Below are 25,000 nucleotides of genomic sequence, written 5' to 3'. Positions count from 1 at the left end.
TAATTCTAATAGTTTCACACGGATTCACGAATCGATATTTGAATAATATGACATTTGAATTTACGACATTTTCACTAATACATCGAACAACGTTTCATGGAAACAAAAACAAATATGAAGGAATTATCCTTGATAGTAAGGATAACAAAAAGAAGCCATTAAAATTTAGCTTTCGACATTTTCGTTCGTTTTTAAGAGTAAATTGTTACTGCATTAAAAAGAAAAAAGAAATAATAATAATAATAATAATAATAATAAAATATTTAAAACCATCGAAGTATTTTTTATTTGTTCGATGTTATAAATAAATCTTCGAATTAAAAGTTTAGTTTCATTGATATTTTTTGAATTAATTTCCGTAATGAAGAATCATCGTTTCCGCGTAAGCATGACCTGACATAGATTATTTTTCAAATCGGTCTCTCATAAATCTGTTAGCTGAAACGATACCCTTATCTTAGACTTTAACCACGTATCATAGAAAGTTTTAGTTAGCTCCGAAATGGTAAAAGTTCTACATGAGAATCTAAAATTCGATTGAGTATGAAAGATATATATAAATTTTTGACGATCCTCTAGATATATATCTCTCGGGTCTTTGAAAGAGACAACTTAACGAATAAAATCAAATATGAAAGAGAAAGCGTATATAAAGATAAAGATCCTCGAGTAAAAGTACGGTGCACTTATCGTGTGGCGTTATTTTCAACCGAAGTAAAATTAACGATTTTGATTAGTATTATCTCCATAAATAATAAGACGAGATAAAATATACAAACGTTTCGGAAGATTCTTTTTTTTTTCTCTATACGTCGAAAAGAAAAAAAATATCGTTCAATCTAATAAAAAAAAAAAAAGAAAAAAGAAAAAAGAAAAGAAAAATAATATTTATCGCTTAATTGGGAGAAAGTTTCGAAGATGAATTAAGCAGTTCGTTAATCGAAAACTATGCGAATATCTAACTATTATATTTATTATATGTAAGTACATTGGATCTACATAGATAAATGAAAATAAAAAGGAGCGAAGATCATTCCTGATACGCACACGAGTGCTCACAAGGAACGTTAGAGTATAACTGATCGTGAGTTGTTGGAATGCGTCATTTAAGTCTATCCTTGAGAACGTAAACATAAACGCGGATATAGAGGTACGTAAGTACGTAAACCTAGAACGGGCAAGTTACACAGAACGTATCGTACTATTCGTATATAAACAAAAATTATATAACACAAAAGGTTATAGATAGTTCTGTATAACTTGTATTAACGAATGTTAAACTTTGAATACGAAATTAATAATTAATTCGTCTTAACAATTAATCCTGAAAAGCGAATTAATCAAATATATGACTACTGATTCTAAGTAACATGATATTAAACAAAAATTAATCTAACTAATCCTTAAATACGTTTCAGAATTTTAAACGAATATCAAGAACAAAAGTCATTTCATTCGAATATATTTTATTATTATATTATATTAATTTCATGAAAACGATTTTAAAGTTTAATATCCTACTTAAACGACTGAGCGAATTTTTATGTTCTTCAAAAATAGAGTTTTTAATAATTATAATACATCCGTGGGACGTTTAAACTTGATATGATAATCCATGAAATAATTTAATGATTCTTGAATAAAAAAACATGAATCGTTGTTACGTAAAATGTGCGATAAAAATTTCGATAAAAATAGGAGGTCCTTCGGTCGATCGAACGACGAAATCAAGGATCTCTTTTCTCGTTTAATTTTTCTTCGGTATCGCGTTCTTATAAAGGACAATCGAACACGTAATTGAGATTGATCATCGAAAGGACACGTTATAAGAACTCGAAATAAGAAAAATCGTTCTAGTTCGTCCTAGATTCTTAGGTTCCTCGTGACGAGGAAAGAGAGTTGAGCAATTTTATCGGTTTAAAATTTTCTATCCGTGCATGATATCTCGTTATCGCATAAATACGTATGTATATATATATATATGTATATGTATGTATATACATACATACATATATACACACAAACATACATATATACATACATACATACACACAAACATACATATATGCATACATACATACACACAAACATACATATATGCATACATATATACATACATACATACGTATGTCCATACGTACAAGTATATAAACGTACACACACACACATTATATATATATACATATATATACATATATATAGATATTTATAAGTAAGAATTTCTTAGCTTTGGAAGAGTGCGAGAGACGTGGGCGGTTACTTCTTTGCTGCGGCGCTCCCAGGTAGACGATCATAATTAGATAGAGTGCACAGCGCATAGGTGGGTATCCTGAAAAATTGCGAACACTTTTCGCGTTAACGCGCAATCGCATATTCCTTCAATTTCGACGATGCTTTATAAGGCCGCCATTTTTCTTTTCGCACTTTCCTTTCTGACACTTTTCTCCTTTGAACGGACGATCATTTTTATAAACTTTTTTATAAAATTCTATAGACATTTTATAAATTACACGTGGATAAACTATGTATCCGTAAATAGTTTATTATTAATTAATTGATAAGATCTCTTAGATTTTTCTTTTTCGAATATCCAAGCACTTTTATAGTCATTTTTATGGCTTTTTTTTCATAAAATCATAAAGATACTTTATAAATGATATAAGAAAAAATTATGTATTCATGAAAAGTTAATCGATAGTAAATTATTTGTATGATCGTTCAATTCCGACGACCATAATTTTTTTTAGACCTTTCTTTTTGAAATGGACGCTCATTTTCATATAAAATTCTATGAATACTTTATGAACGACACGCGTAAAAACTATCTATTCGTAAGTAGTTGATTATTAGTTGATTAATAATTAATTTTCTGCATATTTGCTCAATTCCGACGGCGTTTCAAGATCGCCATTTTTTTTTATTTTTCTTTCGAAATTAAATTATATCTTTGTAATCATTTTTACAGCAGTTTTGTTTTTATATAATTTGTATATAATTTTTATTTAATAAAAATATTTTATAAATGATAAGAAAGGAAACAAAATCTATCTATTTATATTTACGTACATTATTTTTACGGTAAAAAGAGAAATCTACTTTCGACTGAAAAAATTTCTGAATTCAGGATCATTTTAGTAAATATTACTTGAAATTTCTACGGATGTTAAATAAATATGTAACTGTAAATATAAATAAATAATACGCGTTTGGAGAAACTTAGATATCGGCTTACGTTACCACGTTGTTTTTACGTTTGTTAAAAGAGAAAATATATAGAAACGAAGGGAGACTGATGACACTTTAATCATACAATATGATTTCTCTTTTCTCGAATATGATTCCATACTTTTTCTCTTGTACATAAATGTGCACATTTTGCAAAAGAAACTGCAGCATGACACATCGGCAACTTTCACGATTGCCGGAGTCGTTGACATCATTATATACCGTGCCTCAATTCACTATTATTTCTTATGACGTATAATTTAACATAAGAAAAAAAAATGTATACAAATTGCGTAGTTATTCATCGGCCATAAATTTTAGACCTTCTTCGATGATCTATTTCTTTATAGAATAGGGGAATAGAAAGAAATAAAAAACAAAAAGAAAAAGAAGAAAAGAAAAACAACATAAATTTGTCGTTATTTTGAACGGAAGAGGATAAAACGAAGAAGAGTTCGGATTTGTCAAATTTATATTAAATTTTTAACCTATTTTATATCGCTCGATCTTTCTATGCGGGCGGGTGCAAGTGTACGCGTTTGTCTATTCGTTGGTAGAAAACGGTAGTCATAAATATTAGCATGGTATTCCTTTAACGAACGACAAGAGACCGTGAATTATACTTTGGACACGAGGTCGCACTCGTTCGAACGTAACTGCATCTAAATTCTAAAAGCAGTTTAACTTGACACTTCCTTTAATCTTGTATTCGTTAGGAACTACGAATAAACGAGTTAGATAGAGTCTCTTATATAGAATTTTCTTTTTCACGATTCGTGATGTTAAATAATTTTTATCATATTTTTTCCTTTTTTTTTTTTTACCGGAAACTTGTCAGCTATGTACTATCGTTTAAAAAAAGAAAAGAAAAAAAGAAGAGGAGGCTTAATCTTTAAAAAATTATTTGTTTTGCATCATTATCTTGTCTTAAAGGAATAAGAGAAAAAAAAGAAAGAAGAAAGAAAAATTTTTAATCGTTTCGAGCAAATGAACATGCCTTGCCTCCTGTTAATTCGATCAATCGATATTCCCTACATTCTAGCCATTGATTTTCAACCAAGGGTAGTAGATTTTAAGGCGTTTACTGGTCAGTCCAACTCAATGTTTTTTGATTTACAACATTTCTTTTTTTCTTTCTCTCTCTCTCTCTCTCTCTCTCCTTATCATTCTAACAAAAATACATAATGATTTTCGAATATTTTGGTTTTCAAACAATACAGATTAAAAATAAAATCAGACATTTCGTAATTACATATTATCTTCATTTTTTTCATTTATTTTTTTTCTTTCTTTTCTTTTAGATAAATTCTTCATTTTAATTCATATCTGTTGTTAGGCGTACAATGAAAAATGAAAAAAACATATCGTCCTCTTTAGGAGTATAAAAAAAAATTTCTTTCTTTCTTTTTTTTGTTCTTAAATTTTCGTTAGACTTAATCGAATCCGAATAAATTGTTACGTTGATGTAAAATTATTGGATATGTTAGCTCGTGCAGTAAGTAAGATGACGTAAAAATCACCAGTGCAAATCGAAACGCCACATATGTTCCAGCATGATTAAGAGAGCGTAAAGGAGGTGCGATATACCCATAGCACTTCATAATATCGTAAGAGAAAAAGGAAGACGTTAAACTTTAGCTCGGCCAGACGTAACGATAAAAAAAAGGAAGAGAGAGGAAAAAAAAGAAAGAAAAAAAAGAACGCCACGAAAGAAGAATCCTGTGAAATTAGCTAGTACAGTAGTACATCGGCGTATGTAGTATAATGACAGTATTACGCGAGCTCTTAATAATTAACCAGGCATCAGACCGAAACGAAGACGAATCCTTCCCCTTTCTCGACTTTACATCTCTTCCTTAGTATTATTTCGGGCTAAACGAGCATACGAGTACTTTCGAAAAGTCGAAAGTGGGCAAATTAAATGGAAGCCGCTTTAAGGAAATTGCTTAATAAAATAATATATTTTTTTTATAATATCCAGTATAATGAAACAGATGTGTATGTGTATCGCTTATAATTAAACTTTAACTTCACTAGCGGTATTGAATGTATAACAATAGATGGATATGTGTTCGTATTAATTAATTAAAAATAAGTTGTTAAATATATTAGTTGATTATACTTAAATTTTCTAATACCATTCCATTTATAATAGTATATGTTATTTGCATTAATTAAATGTGTGTGTGTGTGTGTGTGTGTGTGTAAATTTATTAATAATCTTACATATACAACATCTATATTAGTTAATTACAAATAATTTGATTAATATCGATACAACATACAGACACGTATTTATTTTTAATAACTAATCAAAAATAGATTTACTAATATTATTATATAATATATATCTGCAATAACGTATATATCTATATCTACTATCTAATTAAATATATATATATATGTAAATATTATATATAATTATATATATTATAATAATATATATATATATTAATTTTAACATAAACATATATATATATACATATAACATTATTAACAGTATTACATATGCGAATATTTCCAATTGTTAACGATTTACAAATTTACATATATCGTCTACCATAGTAAAACTAAATACTCATAATTATTAAAAATTCGATATCGAACTACTATTTTAGTCAATATTTTTATTAATTAATGGTAAGTATTTTATTAGATAAATGATCCGAGTATAAATATTTTATTCAGTATAGGTGTAAATAAACATCAATATTGAGTCATATATATTACATATTGACGTTTCGACATAAATAGCAACTATTAACTTAGTACGAGAACGACTATTTAAATTTGTTCAATCAGGTGAGAGTAAAAACGTCAGCATCTATGAAGGACACGTGGGATCAGCTAAGATGAGACGCTTCGACGATGTCCGTGGTACCCGTAAAACTGGAGCGTCGCCTCCATTTCGTGTTCTCACGACACGAGATTCTTCCTATCTCGGCTCGTCGTCGTCGTCATCGTCGATCATACCACAACCAAGATCGACGACATCACCAAAAATACAACTACCAGCTCAACCACCAACACCGCCACCACCAACCGCACCAGAACCTTACAAATTGGTGCCAGCTGGTATGATGATACAATAGAGAAATTAAAATACTCGAATCGTTTCGAATATTATATTCTAATCATCTCAAAAGGAAAATATTCTAATCATTTTAAATATCATTCGAATATCAATTCGTTATTGTTTCGATAAATATGTAAATTATTATTTTTTTTTTTTAATATAAACGATTCTAATACTAACGTGAAGTGAATAATTATATTTATGTATAAAACATACATAAGGTTTGAATAATTTCGAATATTCTTCGAATACAAGTTTTTAATTAATTAATATAAATAATTATTTTTACATAAAAAGGATACATAGGGATATGTAAAAAAAAAAAAACGACACACGAGATTCTAATCATTTCAAATATTATTAAAATATAAGTTTTTTTTATTATTTCGATAAACGATTATTTTTATATAAAAAATATACAGAAGATTATAATTATTTCAAATATTAGGGATATGTTTTTCATTTTTTCGATAAAAATATAAATAATTATGTACGAAACATATACAATTTTCTAATCATTTCAAGTATTGTTCAAATCTAAATTTTGAAAATTTCGATCAATGTACGAATAACTATTAAAAAAATAAATAAATAACATCAAAAGATTGCGGATATGTAATTGCTAAAATTTGAGAAAAACTCTAGAACGTCCAAGTATTTAATATCTTTCAGATTTACAATCCCAGCTGACAAAAATAGAATAACAAAAATAGAATAAGAAGGAATTGCTTTTTAACTGATAACTTTGAGTACATTATTTACAAAATTTCTCGAAACCTATACAATATCTGAACTAATCAAAAATTTAAAAGAATGAAAAAAGCTGATCAAAGGATCCTTGCAATAGGTACAGCCCTTGGTAGGGCCCATCGTCGTTCCAGTTTCGTGATAATCGCTGAAAGTAGACCAGCCACACCGGAATCAAGGAGTGTCTCGCCTACTCAACCACCAGGAAGAGTTTCACCGTTTCGAGGTCGTGGTTTCAAGGGTCCACCACCTAGATCAAGACCAGATTCACCGGATGATTATCTCGATCTAAGAAGAAGCCATCGAAGAAACGTTCGAAATGATTCGAGAGGTACTTGCGTTAAAAAAAAAAAAAAAAAAAAAAAAAGAAAGAATATATGACAGAAAAAAGGAAAAACATTATGTAAAACGATAATCAACCTCGTTTAACTTGTTTCAATCGGATGATAATTTATAAACGTCTAAACAAAACTAAAAAAAAAAAAAAACTGTAAACAATACTTTACATCTACAAACAAAAGTGAAAAAGTGACGATATAAAAGAAAAAAGAAAAGAAAGGGAACAATAATTGACTTGATCGTATTTGTTCCAATCGAATAATTTGATATTTTTGAAACGATTTAAAGATTGATATATAATTTCACAATCGTAATAATAATTGGATCTCTCTCTCTCTCTCTCTCTCTCTCTCTCTCTCTCTCTCTCTCTCTCTCTGTTTTTTTCTCTCCTATAAACTTTTACACAACCTGTTGATTTTCATTCGAGCTCATTAATTCATATACCGAAAGATTTAACTGCATTAAAAATCGACCAGACCGAGCATCGCTTTAGGTATATAGGCTATACATAAAAAAGAAAAATTTATTTTTTATTCAAGAACAAATAGAGACGTTGTACCTGTAAAAATCCTATGTATTATCTTAATTTTAGCATCTCAACAGAGCAGTCCGAGAAAGAGTTTGATACCTCAACCAACCCGACGGCGATCGGTTTCTCTTAGCAAAACAACAGATGACAGAGTATCGCCAAACATTGGACGTCGAGGTGACAAGAAAAATTGGTTGAGCGTTCATGGCAGTATCGATAATATCAATGAAGGACGTAGAAATAATCTTTTGAACGATTCATCCAGATCGAGACGTGATCGAGCAGTAATCAGAACACCATCGAAACTATCACCGATTCGTGGCACACCAACGAAAGTTGACAAATCAAATATACGGGCAACATCAACGAGAGATCCTAAAAATGTTAAAAATCTTCAACGGAATACAACGACGATGGTCACGCCCGTTTCACGTTTCATATCACCACCGAAAAACAATCAAAAAAGAGAGAGATTCATAACAACCGATGACAACGTGACATCCTCCAAAATATCTAGAATACCTTTGAAAAACAATGGATCCAAAGTTTCGTCAAGTGTCAGCATGCCCGAGATGTCGAGAAACAAGGAAATCAATGATAATGAGAAAAACGGTCAAACAGAAGGTACGATTAATGTAAACAACAACGAACGAACAGGTAATGGTAACGTAAACAATCAAATTGGTCTGGCGGATCTTTTGAAAAGGACATCTGGTGTAACTGGTACGTCAAGTGTCGTTAATACGACAACGACTACAGCGGTGCAACCATTACGTATCGATAATTCAAGAATTCCAATAGATGTGACGAAAATCGAAGGACAGTTTGTCGACGTATCAAGAAAATCCGAATCGTCCTTTTCGAAAAACGGGGATACGAACGGTAAATCGAGACTGTTAAGTGGCCAAAACCATGATGATAAAAATACGCGAAAAAGAAATGCGGTTTATAGTACACCAACGAAAACGAACAACGAACGTTATTCAACAACGAACAAGGAAGGTGCTAGTGATTCATCGGGTAACTCGAACAATGCCATTAAATCTCGTTTGAATAGCGCACGAACTAATAGGGGTTATAATCGTACAACCAGCCGTGAACGTTTCGACGTTTCGAAGGAGAACGACTCTGCTAGTTCGAAGGGTTCTATTATGAGAAATTCAAAGAATCCAAAGTCAAACAAACGATCAAATTTCGTCGACGAACTTTCACCGGTTTCGAATAATTCCATGTTAGAATACGGTACAAACGAAATCGACATCGTACAAATAACCGATTCGGATAAAAACATTAACGATGGAAAATCTATAACAAGTAACGACGTTATCGTCACGAATACGATCGGCGGTACGATTAATAATAAAACGATAGCCGATGGTAACTCGTCTTCATCGAGATCTAACAAGGTTATTGGAAATAGAGTAATAACTGAGGCAACCGTTGAAACTGAAACGAGGCAAAATGTTATTGACCAAGGGCAAAATGTTTTGGTTTCGTCGAACGAAACGGAAAGAATATCTGGAACGATGTCGTCATTGAAAACAAACGCTAAAGGTAACGAGATAATAACTAATACTATGACGACTACAACGACAACAACGACTATGTCACGAACCAATGGCATTTCTGTGAACTCCATTGGTGATTCTGGCGCAATCGGGAACGTTCCTTTAAAAACTATTCATACACGAAATAATGAGAATCAAGGAAATGGAAATACACCGAAAAGGTCATTGACCCAACTTTCTACAGGGTCTAACGATAGTGAACGATCTACCGATACCGGGGTCAGTGTTGATACCGTCAAAGGAGTTTCCTCGCCAAGAGTGAAAAGGGGAATGCATGTGGTCAAACGACCGGATGAGATCGAGACGTTGAGCGGAAACGTGATGAGACCGGAACAAAATGGCGAACCAACGTAAGTTCCTTTTTATACCTTTTCATACCTTTTTTTACGTTTCATTATTCTATGTAATAGATATAATTACATAAATTTTTATAAGTTTTACGCAGCAGATGTAGTTACGTTTATCGCATCACGATGTAATAGATTACGTGCTTGCATAAGATCTATGTTACGCATTCTGATCGTTGTATCGTGATCTATTCCTATCTTATTCGTACTTAATGACGTAAAGTCGTTTCTATTAATTTAACTCACAAAAAGATAATAATTACGCTGTTTATCGACGATTGACATCGGAGTTTTGATCGTTTCAATATTCGTCGATCATTTCTCTCGATAACTATTATTATCGTCAAAATTAATAATAATATTCAATTCTTCGTTTTAAATGGGACACAAAATTCAAATGGATGATTAAGTTTAACAACAAGAAAAAAAAAAGAAAAGAAGAAAAAGAAAGCAAAGGAAAGAAAATTAGAAAAAAAAATTTTACAAAACTCGGTCAAATGCAACGTTGTTCGAATACACGGAGCGCAAACTAAACTCGCTGTTAGTTATCATTGTATACGACCTGAGATAACAGACCTACGAAGATTCTACTTTGGACAAGTAAAAAATGAAAAGATAAAATTATACGTGCAAATATAAAGTCAAATTATACATACATACACATATATTTCATATATTTCAAGATTATCCTAGATCTAATCGACAAATAGAAAATTGTTATACTATATCAAAGAGTAACTATATCAAAGAATCCTGATAAAAGCTAAAGGAATAAGTAATAAACCGTGAACTACGGTGAGCTATGGTCTTACCAGAGGTTTCGTTGGGTTTACGGTATCATAGTCGTTAAAAGGAATTAGTGTGGGGTAACGAATAGAGAGACGAACTATGTTAGTCGAGGATGAGTCTTACATACATACGTACTTACTTACTTACTTACTTACCTATGCTTTTGTGTGCTTGCTATTCGAACTCTAGGGTTCCTTAACCTCTGAATAGTTGTAAACCTCCTCTAACCGGCTTCGGAGGATCGATCGTAACGTCCGAACCAGACTATATCGATCTCCAACGAGATTTACATGACCGCATGAACAAGTTCCGTATGAACGAACGGGAGATATCTCGGAAGGATCTAACAGCATCTAACGAACTTATCACGAATATATTTACATTTTACGTCAACGTTAACTAGCTGCAACTTCTTTTCCTCCAACCGCACTACCACTTCTACCAAACCGTTTATTTTTTTCGTACTTCTTATTCTTTCTTCTTCTTTTTTCTTTTTCACGATACCCACTTCTTTTCTCCAAATACTTTTCTTCTTTAAATCAAAAAGAGAAAGAGAGAGAGATTTTTTTTCCAATTAAACCTCAATTAAAGTGATTGATTTACAGATGAAAGGGAAAGAAAAATATATACATATACATATATATATATATATAGATAAAATTATCTACCGAGGATCTAACTGCGTACACGCAAAGCTCCTACTGACTTATTTTTTTTTTTTTTAATTTTTTTTCTGTTCTCTCTCTCTCTCTCTCTCTCTCCCTTTTTCTCTCTTCCTTTCTTTCAACGTGAAACTCCTTTTAACGCTGAAACACGGGTCGTGTCGCAAGCAAATTTTGTGTTTTCTTAGGAGGTATAACTGTAAGTAGATATTGAAAATTGGTCACGAAGTTTGCTCGTAAGGTTGCCTTTTTTACATACGTCGTGTCCTTAGCATACTAGCATAGAAAATAGAGTACTACGAAATCGACTTTTACGCCTGGTTTGCGTCGTCACGCGTTCTATCGTTACGCCTCGCAGCCAATGGAAAGCAGGACAAAGCGGAACCGAAGGGTTAACAAATCCGGAGTCACGTACACGTGTCTAGCTGTACTGATGATTAATCGCGTCGGTGATTACATCAAGATGAAAATGTAGATATCGACGTGCGAATACGACGCTATCGTCAAGAGGATAATCATTTTTTTATATTAAAAAGAAAAAAGATTCATGTATATCCGTACTTTTTTCTTCTTCTTTTTTATATATTTCTACATCTATTAAATCGATTCATCAATAATTAGCCGATATAAGTTGTAAATTTGTTACAATGAAATTAAGCTAATATATAAATAGTTCAATTTCTTTTTTCCTTTTTTCTTTTTTTTTTCTTTTTTTTTTTTTTGTATATGTAGGTGTACGTAACGAATGATTCAGAAATAAGTGCAATTAGAAATAAGGAGTTTATTAGAATATAATCATTCTCATTTATGCATTGATCTAATAAATATATACAATATTTTTACTTCTCTAAAAGGAATAGTAAATATAAAAAATGATTTATAAATAAGTGTCATTATTAGTTTATTTATTGCAATAAAATGATTCTTGATTTATAAATCAACCACATAAATAGAGAGAGAGAGAGAGAGAGAGAATATAAATACTTTTATTTTTCTTATAAATATAAAAATTCATTCATAGTAATCATTCATATAAATAGTCATTCAATATGAATTAAAAGTTGATTTTAATAAAACGGTATTTTTTATAAATCAACTTAATATAAATATTTTATTTTTTCGTGAATATAAAAAACGATTCATAAATAAGTATTAGTATGAATTACAAGTTTATCGTAAGAAAACGGTACTTATTTATAAACCGACTTAATAAATAGATAAATATTTCATTTTTCTTAAAAATATAAAAAAAGATACATAAATATAAGCGCTAATATGAATTTGAAGTTTATTCCTATAAAACGATACTTATTTATAAACCAATTTAATACATATTTAATTATTTTATTTATCTTGTAAATACAAAAAAATAATTTATAGAAATAAGTATTATTATATGACAATAAAATAAAACATAAACCACAAGTTTCTATCGAATTGGAGATATTAGAAAAAAAAAAAGGTGAAATATTTAGAAATATTTAGGAAAAATTTAAGAGAAAGCTTTGAAAAAGAATATATGAAATATTTAACAAACTCTATTCACGAGATCGGAGAAGTAAAATCATTAAATATCCAACACGCGTATGTTAATCTCTAATGTGTGTTATCTCAGCCCTCTTTCATTTCTATTTTTAAATATCCTCTCTACGGTTTGTACATCTCATCGTCATCGCAATTCTCCAGGGTCACGCCCTATCGATTAATTCTCGACGTGCCTCCTTAAAACTTTTCGCGACTTTCAAATGCCGTCTATGATTTATCTTAGAACTTTGTAAAACTTTGAAGAAACGTTTACAACCAATCGTCACATTAAACTTCAACGATTACATTTATGTTTGACACGTGAGAAAAATTTGATTGTTATCATCATAATCTAAACACCTCGTGCAAAAAGCATAATTTAGAAATTTTTATATGAAAGTAATAGATAAGAAAGATATTATTAAATGATTAGAAAATTAATTAATCAGTGAATAGTTCAAGTTTCACGTAGCGATTTATTATATTTACCTTAAAAAAATATATATATATTCTTATTAAAGATACTATGTAATTAACAATAACAAAAAACATTAAAAAATAATTTCTAAATTCTTCTTAACGAATGAAATCTTTATTAAAAATTAACAATAACGACAACATTAGCTAAAGAGGATTATAGTAGATTAGAAAATTAAGAAACCAAAGTAGAATTTAAATTAAACATGACGAATGATTATATTTACAGTAAAAATAATATTCTAAGTAAAAATTTGATGATAATTAATATCCAAGAACTTTAACACAAAAATTATTAGATTCTTAGAAAGTTAATCTGTTTAAAATATATGATAAAAAAAGTATAAAGGCTAAGGTCGATTAAAATTGATCGAGAAATGAACGTATCGAAGAGTAAATAAACTATGACTGTCACGTAGCAAACGATTTTATTTACATTTAAAATATATTCTTGGTAGCAATTGTACAGTTATATATATATATATATATAACTATATAACCTTTAAAATCTGGAAAAAACCTTGAAGAATAATTTCGAGAATCTTAGAAAATGAATCAGTTTAAAATCGATAATATAAGGAAGGTATTAACTGAGATATAAATATATATTTGCCTACAGAACATACTTTTTGTATAAATTTTATAGTTACCAATAACGAGAAATACTGAATAATAATTTTCAAATTCTTCTCAACGAATTGAATCTTTATTAAAAATCGATGATAACGACAACATTAGCTGATAAGAATTATAGTGGATTAGAAAATTAACAGATCAAAGTAGAATTTAAACTTAACATTTAAATAATATTCTTAAGTAAAAGTTTGATGATAATTAATATCGAAAAAATTATTTAATTGAAAGAAAGTTAATTTGTTTAAAATCGATGATAAGAAAGGTATAAAAGCAATGATGAATTAAAATTGATCGGAAAATGAACGTATCGAAGGGTAACTATGAGTGTCACGTAACAAACGATTATATTTACATTTAAAACGTATTCTTTGTAACGATTATACAGTTATATATATTCGATATAGATATATACCAAAAAAAACCTTGAAGAATAATTTCGAGATTCTTAGAAAATAAATCCGTTTAGAATCAATAATATAAGAAAAGTACGAACTGAGATATGTAAGAAAAATGAAAAAATTTTAATGGACATTTAAGAATTTTACACGAGGAATTATAATATTATATTTACCTTTAAAACATATTCTTATTATAGATTGCATAATTATCGATACCGAGGAACCTTGACGAAATGAAATATACAGATTCTTAGAAAGTTAATATCCGATAAAAATCGATATATAAGAATATTATTAGTTATAATCAATTATTAAAATCTATCGGAACATGAAAATGATCTAAATGTACGGTAAAGTAACTTTCGTAAATAACTCTAAGACGCAAAGTGCAAGGTACTAAGAACAGCATAAGGAACTTAACAGTTCAGTATTATCGATCTTTTGGTCTTGGTCAAGCTGGTAGTGGCTACTCCAGACGTTTAAGACTAAAATGGTGCGGTGTGGTGTGGCTTAAGGGGACGCCGGTCGAAAATGATCGCGTGACTTGTTCTTAGGCTCGACCAGTCATTGCTACCACCACCAGTACCACAACCACCACCACTAATACTAGCCTTCCACACGTCCTTCGTCCTCCGTCCTGAAGTCCTCCAATGGTCGCAACTTTTACCGACTTCGAAGGTGTACTGCGGCAGCCGCAATTTGCAAGTCGTTCGACGATTGTGCCGAAGATGGTCAACGGTTACCCATTTATTTACAACAGTCACCGTGCGACAAAACTGGAAACTGATTACACTCGAGAATTCCAAATCGATTTTCGCGGTACCTCGTGAGTGTTCTTCGATCGTACCGACAGTTTAGTTTCCAAGCAGGGTTTCCAACGATTAATTAAATCTTAGTGCATCATGACGATACTATTGTGAATTATAATATAAAATTTTCAACCGCAAAATAAGAAACGTGATATTTATTTTCTTTAAATCGATGATTCTTTAAGTTTTATTAAGTAATATCTATTGTCGTCTTTTTCAAAGGATCTCTTTGGAAAAGATACTTTGAGGCAAAAGATACTCTCAGACATGGTTGACATTAATTATATATATATATATATATACGTATGTATGTATGTATGTATGTATGTATGTATATAAAGTCTGGAGCTAGCAACGAAAAGCCAATTTAGTAGACTTCTATATGTTGGCCCATCCTTGAGTCGAGTTAACGAGCTAGCTCGAGGATGCTTAATAAGTTTAAAAGCTTGATAGGCACACCTTCTCCTTTTGGTGTTGCGCAGGGCGTTGCAGACAGCAGGTGAACTCACCTCGGAGGAAGATAGACCAAGTGCCGACAAGCCCCTTAGTCGATGGAGAAGGACCTTGGGCCGTTATTACGAACGTTTTCCAAGTATGAAGTGTCTGGCCTGTCGACGTAATTCTAAGATCCTCTCGTGGTCTAGAAAGAGGGAAACGGTGGCTATGGGAAACGAAACGGAAACGAGACACGACGTTGCTGATGAGATACCGATCGATTGTTGGTCCAGGTTCAAGAAAAGATGCAGGTTTGTAGAGAGAATAATTTTTACTTCATTCACTCTTTTTTTATCGTTAAAAAAAAAAGTAATAATTAATTTTAGTAATTAAATTAATAATTAATTTTCTCATAACTTTCATGTATATATAATGTTAAGTAATAATAATAATGATGATGATGATGATGATGATGATGATGATGATAATAATAATAATAGTAATAATAACAATAATAATAATAACAACAACAACAATAATAATAATAATAAAAGAATTTTTTTCATAGAATTTATTTTTGTTATTATCTATTTTATAAAATAAAATGCAATATTGTATACTTAGGTGAAGTAACATCTATGATAAAATTAATATACTTCTTTTTTTTTATGATAGATTTTAAAATTTAACCAAGATTAGTCAGCATTATGTCAGAGATGATTTAAGATTTTTAAAAAGAAGTATTGTTGTCTCGTAAAAAAATGACACTTCAGTCTATTAAAAATGAAAATTATTAATTCTCTCTCACTCTCTCTCTCTCTCTCTCTATCTCTTTAACTTATTCTTATGACTTATTCTTATTATAAATTAGTTTGCAATTAATATATATTTACATACATAGATATATATACATGCACACACACACACACACATATATATAATACCAAAATTGAAATGTTTCAGTGATATATGAAATTACGAAAAAAAATTGTTTTCCTATATTACAATTTTAATTATTTTATTTAATAATCTGAATCTTCTTTTCTTCAAATGTCACTTTTCATACAGATGTCCACGTCCTAAAGGAATTAGATGCTGTGCAAGAAGAGATAGAGTCGCACCGGATGAGCCTAATATTTGTTTTCCGCCGGAGAGAAGATTATCCGCCCTTTGCCAACGGCTTTTTGCCAGCTGCAAATGTAAATGTGCGGATGTACAACGCACAAGAGATATACGTGCCAAGCCCAGTCTAACTAGTGTCGCGCCCCCTCCACTTTCTGAGGTAACAAACCCCTCCCCCACCCTTTCATCCATACAAAAATATATTCAAATATATTCATAATTCGATTATATTATATCTACGAAAAAGTTGTGTTCTTTTTAGTTTTTAAATTTTTTATATTTTTTTTTATTTTCCTTCCGTCTTCTTTTTTTTTTTTTTTTTTTGTTTATTTAAAAATAATTCTGGACTATTTAAAAAGATTCAATATACACTTGATAGATAGATAAGTACGTATTAAAATTTATGATAGTACTTAGTATCATTGTAAATTTGTCAATCAATCGGAATAATGATTGGTTTTAATCGTTTGGAAAAGAAATGTTTACTTTCAATTTAATCGAATGTTTTGTTTATATATGATAATTCGTGTATATATATAATATTATATACATATAATACATAATATTACATATAATATATATATATATATATTATATAATTATTTATAATTGTATTTATGATATTTAATATATATAATATGTATAGTATTATTTTATATTATATATATATATATATATATATATATATATATATATTAAATTAAGTATACGTTATGTAGGTAATTCTAATGTTTCAAGATGACATCTTATATTTGATCATAGGAGCCAAAGGCCAAGATACCCGACGTTTTGGTGGAGCACAACTCTTTGATGCGAGGTGCCATTCCTTGTATGCCAGTTCCACTAGCTTGGTTTTGTCTTATATGGAACGTCTTGCTACCTGGTACAGGTAAAAATGAGCAAAAGAGAAAGAGAGAAAGAAAGATAGCTTCACTATTCGCACTTTTAATTTCTTGAAGTCAAATCTAATTGTAATTTTATTTCCCAGGCACAGTTTGGAGCGGACTATTTAATCTTTGCACTGGTCAGCCAAGATTTTCAGCCGTGGCCGGTTTAAAGGCAAGATTCGGTGCGTTTGTCGTTAATCTTATAGTAGGTGTGAGCCAATTATTCACAGTACTATTTTGTCTTGTTGGATGGGGTTGGAGCGTTTGGTGGGGTGTAACGATGGTTCGTTTGGCAAGTAAGTCGATGTTAATAAATTAAATAATCGACATTTCTTCGATAATTAACGATTTAAAAAGCATTGTCACCTTATAACCGAATACCACAGGAAAGTACAAAAGATATAAAGCTTCTGAAGCTGCAAATGGTGATCCCGAAGCAAGAACAGGCGAAGGATCTGGCATATCACCTGGACTACCCAGTCAATCATTGAGAGGAATCGAAAGAGCACGTTGAACTATCGATTTAGTAACTTTTCCTGGCTTTACTTCCTCCAAACGTGAACGTTCGTTCTTTGAAAAAGATCGATTAAATGGTATATAGTTTTTCTTTTTCGTTCCTTTTTTTTTCCTCCTTTTTTTTTATTTTCTTTCTTCACGATACCACGATCACGACTTGGGTAAGGACGATATGGGAATTATCGTCCGACATGTACTTTTTCGAAAAGAAGAGATACTTCTGAGATTTGCAAAAGAAAATCGATTTGTACGATCGATTTGTATAATCGATGTGTAACTTTTAATAATTCGTTGAGATCGTTATCATCAAGATCCAGACGAACGAAATTTTCTTTTTTGTATTATCGATATCGACGAAAGATAGAAAAGAACTGCTTTGTTTAAGATTGAATGGTTTCGTTTGAGAAAAAGAAAAAAAAACGAAAAAAAAGAAAGAAAAAATGACGTTGTCGCGTTGAATGCGTGATAATGGAAGCATCAGAAAATTAGACTCTAATTTTAAAAGCTGTAATGGCGCAATATGGTAAGTGCCAAATTTACAGCTCTAAGAGATTCAAAATATTGATCTCGCTTATCCCTTTCTCTTTTCTTTTTTATGCGAGTCATTTGTGCGTTTTATTTTTCTTTATTTCGACGTCATTCAGGATATTTTTCTTCTTACTTTTTCGTCTTTAAGGACGATACGAAATTTTCTTTCATTTTTAATTCCTTTTTATTCTTTCTGTTTATATTAATCTCACAAAAGATACACTTACCGTCATTTTCATTTAAAAAGAGACGGTCCTTTGTACGTATCCGAATTTTACGAAATTATACTCTATAATCTCAGAATATTATTTTATTATATTTAACCCTTGTTTTTATTAGATGACTGTTTTCTTTTTCTTTTTTACTTTTTTATTTATTTATTTATTTTTCTTTTCTTTTTTCCTTTTAATTGGACAAACGAGAAGAAGGAGTAGATTTTTGAAAAAGATGCGCGAAAGCTTGTAACGCTCGACGAATCGTCGTTTAAAAGAGCTTTCCACTTTTACAAAGCTCTTCCGTGTCGATTATTACTCTAATCACGTTCTAAAAACGAACGTCAATTTATATTTTTACATGCTGAAAGCACTAAACGAGGTGCAGCATTTGCGTTTGTGTGTACGTGCGTGCGTGCATGTGTGTCTGTGTGTGTGTGTGTGCATATTTGCGTCCACGCGCGCGGACATCTCGACAACTATTTACTATTACTACTACTATTATTATTATTACTACCACTATTACTAACCTACTTTTCTTGTAAATATGAAAATATATTACTTACGCCACTTTTTTATTTACTCACTGCCTCTCGAAACTCTCGTACCCTCCTTTCCTTTTGTACAATATTCGCGTTTTCTCCCTCTCTCTGTCTCTCTTTCTCTCTCTCTCTCTCTCTCAAAAACACGATATCTCGTGATCATTTTGTTTTCATTTTTGATTGTGATTCTTTTTAATATTTTTATAATAACAATATTCCTTACACTTAACTTCACTCGAACGTAATATTTATCTCGAACGTAAATATTTATTTATTTATTCATCTAATCTAAAATAATAAATTATATTAATTCGAATAAATAAAAAAGCTATCGTTTATTACGAAACTATTTCTCTGATATATATCGTATATGATTTTTAACGACTGAATTTTTATAAGAAATAGATAAAAGCGATCGTATCGAATGAATTTCATTAGAGAGAGTATGAACTGTTTATATATAAATATATAAATATATATGTGTATATATATATATGTATATATTTATACTTATATAAATAAAAAATTATGCTTTTGTTAAAAATCTGTTTATCGTAACTTCTTCTTTAATATACTCACCTATATCATTATCATTATTATTATTATTCTTATTATTATTATTATTATTATTATTATTATTATTATTATTATTATTATTGTCAGCCACATGCTAACATAAGAATGTAAATTTGTAAATCAGAAAAAAAAAGAGAGGGAAAAAATAAAAAAATAAATAAAAAAAAAATCAAGTGAAACTTTCTATCGGCCGGTATTATAAAAGTTAAGGGTAAACTTTTTCATGGCACTCTTATCTTCGTCAAAAAATATTTTTATTTTTCAAATATCTCTCTCCATTTCTGTATATCGTCATCATCATCATCATCATCATCATCATCATCATCATCATCATCATCATCGTCATATATATATATATATATAGATATATAGATATATATATGAGTGTAAACTGTAATTGAATTATTCGTTACATAACTTTTGTATTTGTTATTTGGCCTTTGTAACGTATATGCAGTGTCGAGAGAATTACGTGTACATGCGGCGAGCGTTCCAAAAAAAAAAGAAAAAAAAAAAAAGAAAAAAAAAATTGTTGAAAAAATGAAGAAAAATCCTCGAAACCATGCATGCATTTTTTTCATGATTACATTATGCATGTCTCTGTGAAAATAAATATTGGCGCAATAAAGGAAGGAACTGTCTTAAGAGAAATTTTTTATCGCGAGTTATTTCATTTTTCTTTGTTTTTTTTTTCATCGATCTCTCACAATACTTCGTCGTAATAACAATTGCTATCGTGTGAAATATTATCGAAAATATCGCGTACTAGGAAAAAAAAAAAATATATATATATATACACATATATTACATCTTAAATAATATCATACGAATCTAATCTGTAAAAATACTGGCATCGATTTTCATGCGTGTCCATATTTATATGGCAGAGTTCATATTATATGCATATATATATATATATATATATATATATATATATATATGTATTTCTCGTTCAGAAAGAAAACCTGAGAAAGGTGTCTTCTTCTTAACATGCGTGCGAAAGAAGAAAAAAAAGATGAAAAAAAAAAAAAAGAAGAGTGCCAAAGAGTCCAAAATTATATTCATATCGCGCGAGGGATGAGTGAACGGCGAGAGAAAAGAGGAAACGGAAGAAAAATAAAAAATATAAGAAAACAATAAATAAATAAAATAAATAAATAAATAAATAAATAAATAAATAAGGAGAAGAAATAGTAAAAAATAAAAAATAAAAAAGATCAATAAAAAGTCGAACGTACGAAAATGTATGTATCAGTTATAAGTTATGGGTAGTAAGTATAGTATATAGTAAGATAGTGGAGGTATATTTGCGTGGTGGAGGTATATATATTTCTGAGAGTAGGTATATATGGTATGATGTTTGGGTGTCAATGAATGGAGTCGTCGAGACGTTGAATATATTGAGTAGTATATGTTTTTAATGATGTGATTTCTTTTTTTTTTCTTTTTTTTTTCTCATAATATGTAAATATGCACAAGTAAATAGTTCAGTATTATAATAGAAGTGTTACAGTGTGTAATGTGGTACGATATTTAAAGGTTGCTTATTATGTTGTTTTTTTTTCTTTCTCCTTTTCCTTTTTCCTTTTCTCTCTTTCCTTCTTCCTTTTTGCTTTCCTCTTTTTCTTTTTTTTTTCTTTTTATATGTATAATCATTATTATAATTAAGAACTTAAAATAAATCTAAAATAGTAGGACTACATTACTATCAGCTAGTCACTATTAACGATAATAATAGCCTACCATGTCTTTTACTAGCGACGCTCGGTGACCGTTTATGTGTTAAATGTATGTATGATGTGTGTGTGTGTGTGTTTGTGTATGTATGTATGTATTTTATATGTATATATATATGGATGTATATATGTACGTATATATGTATGTATGTGATGTATGATGTATTATTATAATATCTCTTTCACTCTCACTATCATTCTCACGTTCTCTTTCATTCATATTCACTTTCTATCATTTCTTTCTTTCTTTTCTCTCTTTTACTTTTTCTTGTCTCTCTCTCTCTCTCTTTCTTTCTTTTTCTCTCTCTGTCTCTCTTTTTCTTTCTCTCTGTCTCTCTCTGCCGCTTCGTTGCGTAACAATGAAACAATGACGTATCTTTGAACCGATCACGTCTATTTCTGTAAATATCATCATACTTGACAAACGTGATCGATTTTTGATTCAAAAAAAAAAAAAAAGAAAAAATGAAGAAGAGATGATGTCTCCTTCCATGAAAGAATCTCAATTACAACCTTATGAAGGCTAGTGAAAATTTAATCTTTCTTTTCCATTTTTTTCTTTTTTCTTTCTTTTTTCATGAAGAGAAGAAGAAAGTACGAACGAAAAAAGAAGAAGATTAAAAAGAAGAAAAATGAAAAATCCAAAAAAAAAAAAAGAGAAATATTTCTCAATAAATTTTATAGAATTCGAAGAAATATTTCTTCATAAATCGTTTCTTTTTACATTTATTTTTATAATATTTTCTCGACGATATTTATATATTTTATTCCATAATTCCATCTACTCTTTCTTCACAGAGAAATAAATTATATTATACAATAAAAACAAATTCCTCTTACGTATGAGTGCGTGAATTGTAAGTTTGTGCCTTGTGTATGTGCGATGTGTGATCCTTTTCTCTCGATAATTTTTAATCGACTTCTTGTATACGTATTCGTGTGCATGTGTATGTAGATGTGTCCGTGTGTATGAGGGAATATTTCCAAGTGAAACTTTGTAAGAGGTTTTAGTTATTTTTCTCTCTTGTTCTTTTCTTTTTTCTTTTACTGTAGCAATGTAATAGTGTAAAAGAGCAGAAAAACATTTTAAAAATGTAGCTCTTTTATATTTCTTTCTTTTTTTTCTTTCTCCTTCTTTTTCCTATCAATTTTACTCTCTCTCTCTCTCTCTCTCTCTCTCTCTCTCTCTCTCTCTTTCTTTCTCTCTCTCTCTCTCATTCGCTCTCTCGTTCTCTCTCACTCTCTCATGTGGGTCTTGCGAGCATCGCTTTATTTAATCTACGGAAAAATTATGCAATTAAAATCCAGTTATATTGTCTCGTTTTTCGATGCATCAGCGGAGATCGCACATCTAAGTCTGTTTTATTTATTTATTCACTTTTTTTTTTGTTCTCTGTGTATTTTCATTATTTTTCCTTTTTTTTTCTTTTTTAAATCTTTCCTTTCGTCCTTGCTCCATTTCCGTAACCATTTCGATTCGAGTGATATCATATCGTTCGTTCTTTCTGATGATTATTAGAAAAACTAATTTAATAAAAAAATTTAAAGAACAAAAAATAAAAAAAAAAGAAGATATAACAATATAACAATGACAATGACAATAATCGTTCTTTCATATTATATATCATGTATCGTTTCTTTCATATTCGAGAAACAGTGCCACCATTTTTATACGAATTTTTCTTCTCTCTCTATCTTTCTCTCTCTCTCTCTCTCTCTCTCTCTCTCTCTCTCTCTCTCTCTCTCTCTCTCTCTCTCTCTCTCTCTCTCTCTCTCTCTCTCTCTCTCTCTCTCTCTCTCTCTCTATCTCTCCCTCTTTCTTTGAGTTAAACGTCGCGTATTAAGCCCGATGATAAGCAATCGGAAACTTAATAATAATTGTTTAAAATCGTTAGACAACTTCATATATATATACATATATATGTATATACACACACACATATATACATATATGATATATATGTAAAAACGTACACGCGCGCATAATGAACGCACATGCGTGTATGAAAATTTCACATATCGAAGAAGGTCGCTCTCGCGATTGTTCCCACTAGAAGAAAAAAAATAATAAAAGCTTCCCTCGTTCGCAATTCTTTTTTCTTCCTCTTTTTCCCTTTTTGTTTTATTTTTGTTCTTTTCATCAACACACGTACCCCTCGAAGAGGGTTAACATTCGCAAATATCGAAGAAAAGAAAACAAAAAAAAAAAAAAGTGAAAGAAAGAAACACAAACAAACAAAAAACAGAGAGAAGAAAAAAGAAACGAACCAAGAGAAAGAAAAATGATGGAGAGACGAAGAGAGACAAACGAAAGATAAAAAAAAGAAAGATCGCGGCGTATGCATGTGTATAATAGAAAATCTCAATTTACAAGAGATGTGCTTTCTCGAACATCGAATGTCGTACGCCTGTTAAAAAAAGAGCGAACGACGAACGAGACGACGAACGAGGGAACGCGAGCTCTTCGAAATATTTTTATACATTCTTTTCAACTTTTTCCTTTTCTTTTCTTTTCTTTTTGTTTTGTTTTCTTTTATCATCTTTTTCCTCTCGAAGAGATTACCCCGACGAAGAGCACGAGCGAGCACGCACGCGCGCACGCACGCACACACAGCACAGCACCGGCACAGTACAGTATAGTACAGTACAGTACAGCACAGCACAGCACAGCACAGACACGCATACAGAATTCGTAATAGATGGTACAAGATCTTCTATCGAGAGGATGGAGGAGAATTTTGAGAAGTGATTATAGTGGGAACAGGAGGGGGGGGGGTTAGTGAATGAACAGATTGGTTTTTGTTCGTTTTGACATCGAGTGGTGGTGGTGGGAGGAAGAAGGGGTGGGGGTGATGGTTAATATGAGAAATTCGAAACATTTTCGAAATACGGCACTCATCGATTGAAAAGAGTGCTCGCCTTATTTTTCGAGAGAGCAAAAATTGTTTTTTTTCCTTTTTCTTTTGCTTTTTTTGTTTTTCTTTCTTTTTCGTTTCACATACAACAGAGCGTCGTGTGCCAGCTGTTCTAACGCGCGCTACTAAGTACTTTACTTATTTACTTACTTACTTACTTACTTACTTACTTACTTACTTACTGACTTATTTACTTACATCATTCTGACGCATATATACGTTACGCGCATATATACGTCCTTCCTACTAATATGTTTTCACGACGACAAAGTTGATTAAGGTGCGATTTGTGATGAAACACAACAGACAAGAGGCGTTTATGCTCGAACTATATATTCGTCTTTTGCTTATTATTATTATTATTTTTTTTTTCATTTTTTTTTCATTTTTTTCTTCTTTTTTTTT

The 25,000-nt window shown here is 30.4% G+C and overlaps 1 protein-coding gene across 2 annotated transcripts in view; it reads left to right on the top strand.

Annotated features, from left to right (window-relative positions):
• The window catches only part of LOC122634674 (protein stum), a 19,313-nt gene extending 1,137 nt beyond the window's left edge, over window positions 1-18,176 (top strand). Inside the window, exons 2-9 of one of the 2 annotated variants that reach the window (XM_043823832.1) lie at window positions 6,028-6,300; window positions 7,149-7,379; window positions 7,980-9,834; window positions 15,609-15,872; window positions 16,630-16,843; window positions 17,446-17,572; window positions 17,672-17,866; window positions 17,957-18,176. In XM_043823832.1, coding sequence (XP_043679767.1) covers window positions 6,078-6,300; window positions 7,149-7,379; window positions 7,980-9,834; window positions 15,609-15,872; window positions 16,630-16,843; window positions 17,446-17,572; window positions 17,672-17,866; window positions 17,957-18,084 — 3,237 coding nt within the window. In that variant the 5' untranslated portion in view covers window positions 6,028-6,077 and the 3' untranslated portion in view covers window positions 18,085-18,176. Of the gene's footprint in view, window positions 1-6,027; window positions 6,301-7,148; window positions 7,380-7,979; window positions 9,835-15,608; window positions 15,873-16,629; window positions 16,844-17,402; window positions 17,573-17,671; window positions 17,867-17,956 lie in introns of those variants that run through there. The other variant, XM_043823833.1, reaches the window with a different exon arrangement.
• The last annotated feature ends 6,824 nt before the right edge of the window (window positions 18,177-25,000 follow it).

This window comes from Vespula pensylvanica, chromosome 15 (genome assembly GCF_014466175.1).
Source record: "Vespula pensylvanica isolate Volc-1 chromosome 15, ASM1446617v1, whole genome shotgun sequence".
Lineage (NCBI taxonomy): Eukaryota > Metazoa > Arthropoda > Insecta > Hymenoptera > Vespidae > Vespula > Vespula pensylvanica.
The sequence above is the reverse complement of the archived record's forward strand: the minus strand, read 5'-3'. Positions and strand labels throughout refer to the sequence as shown.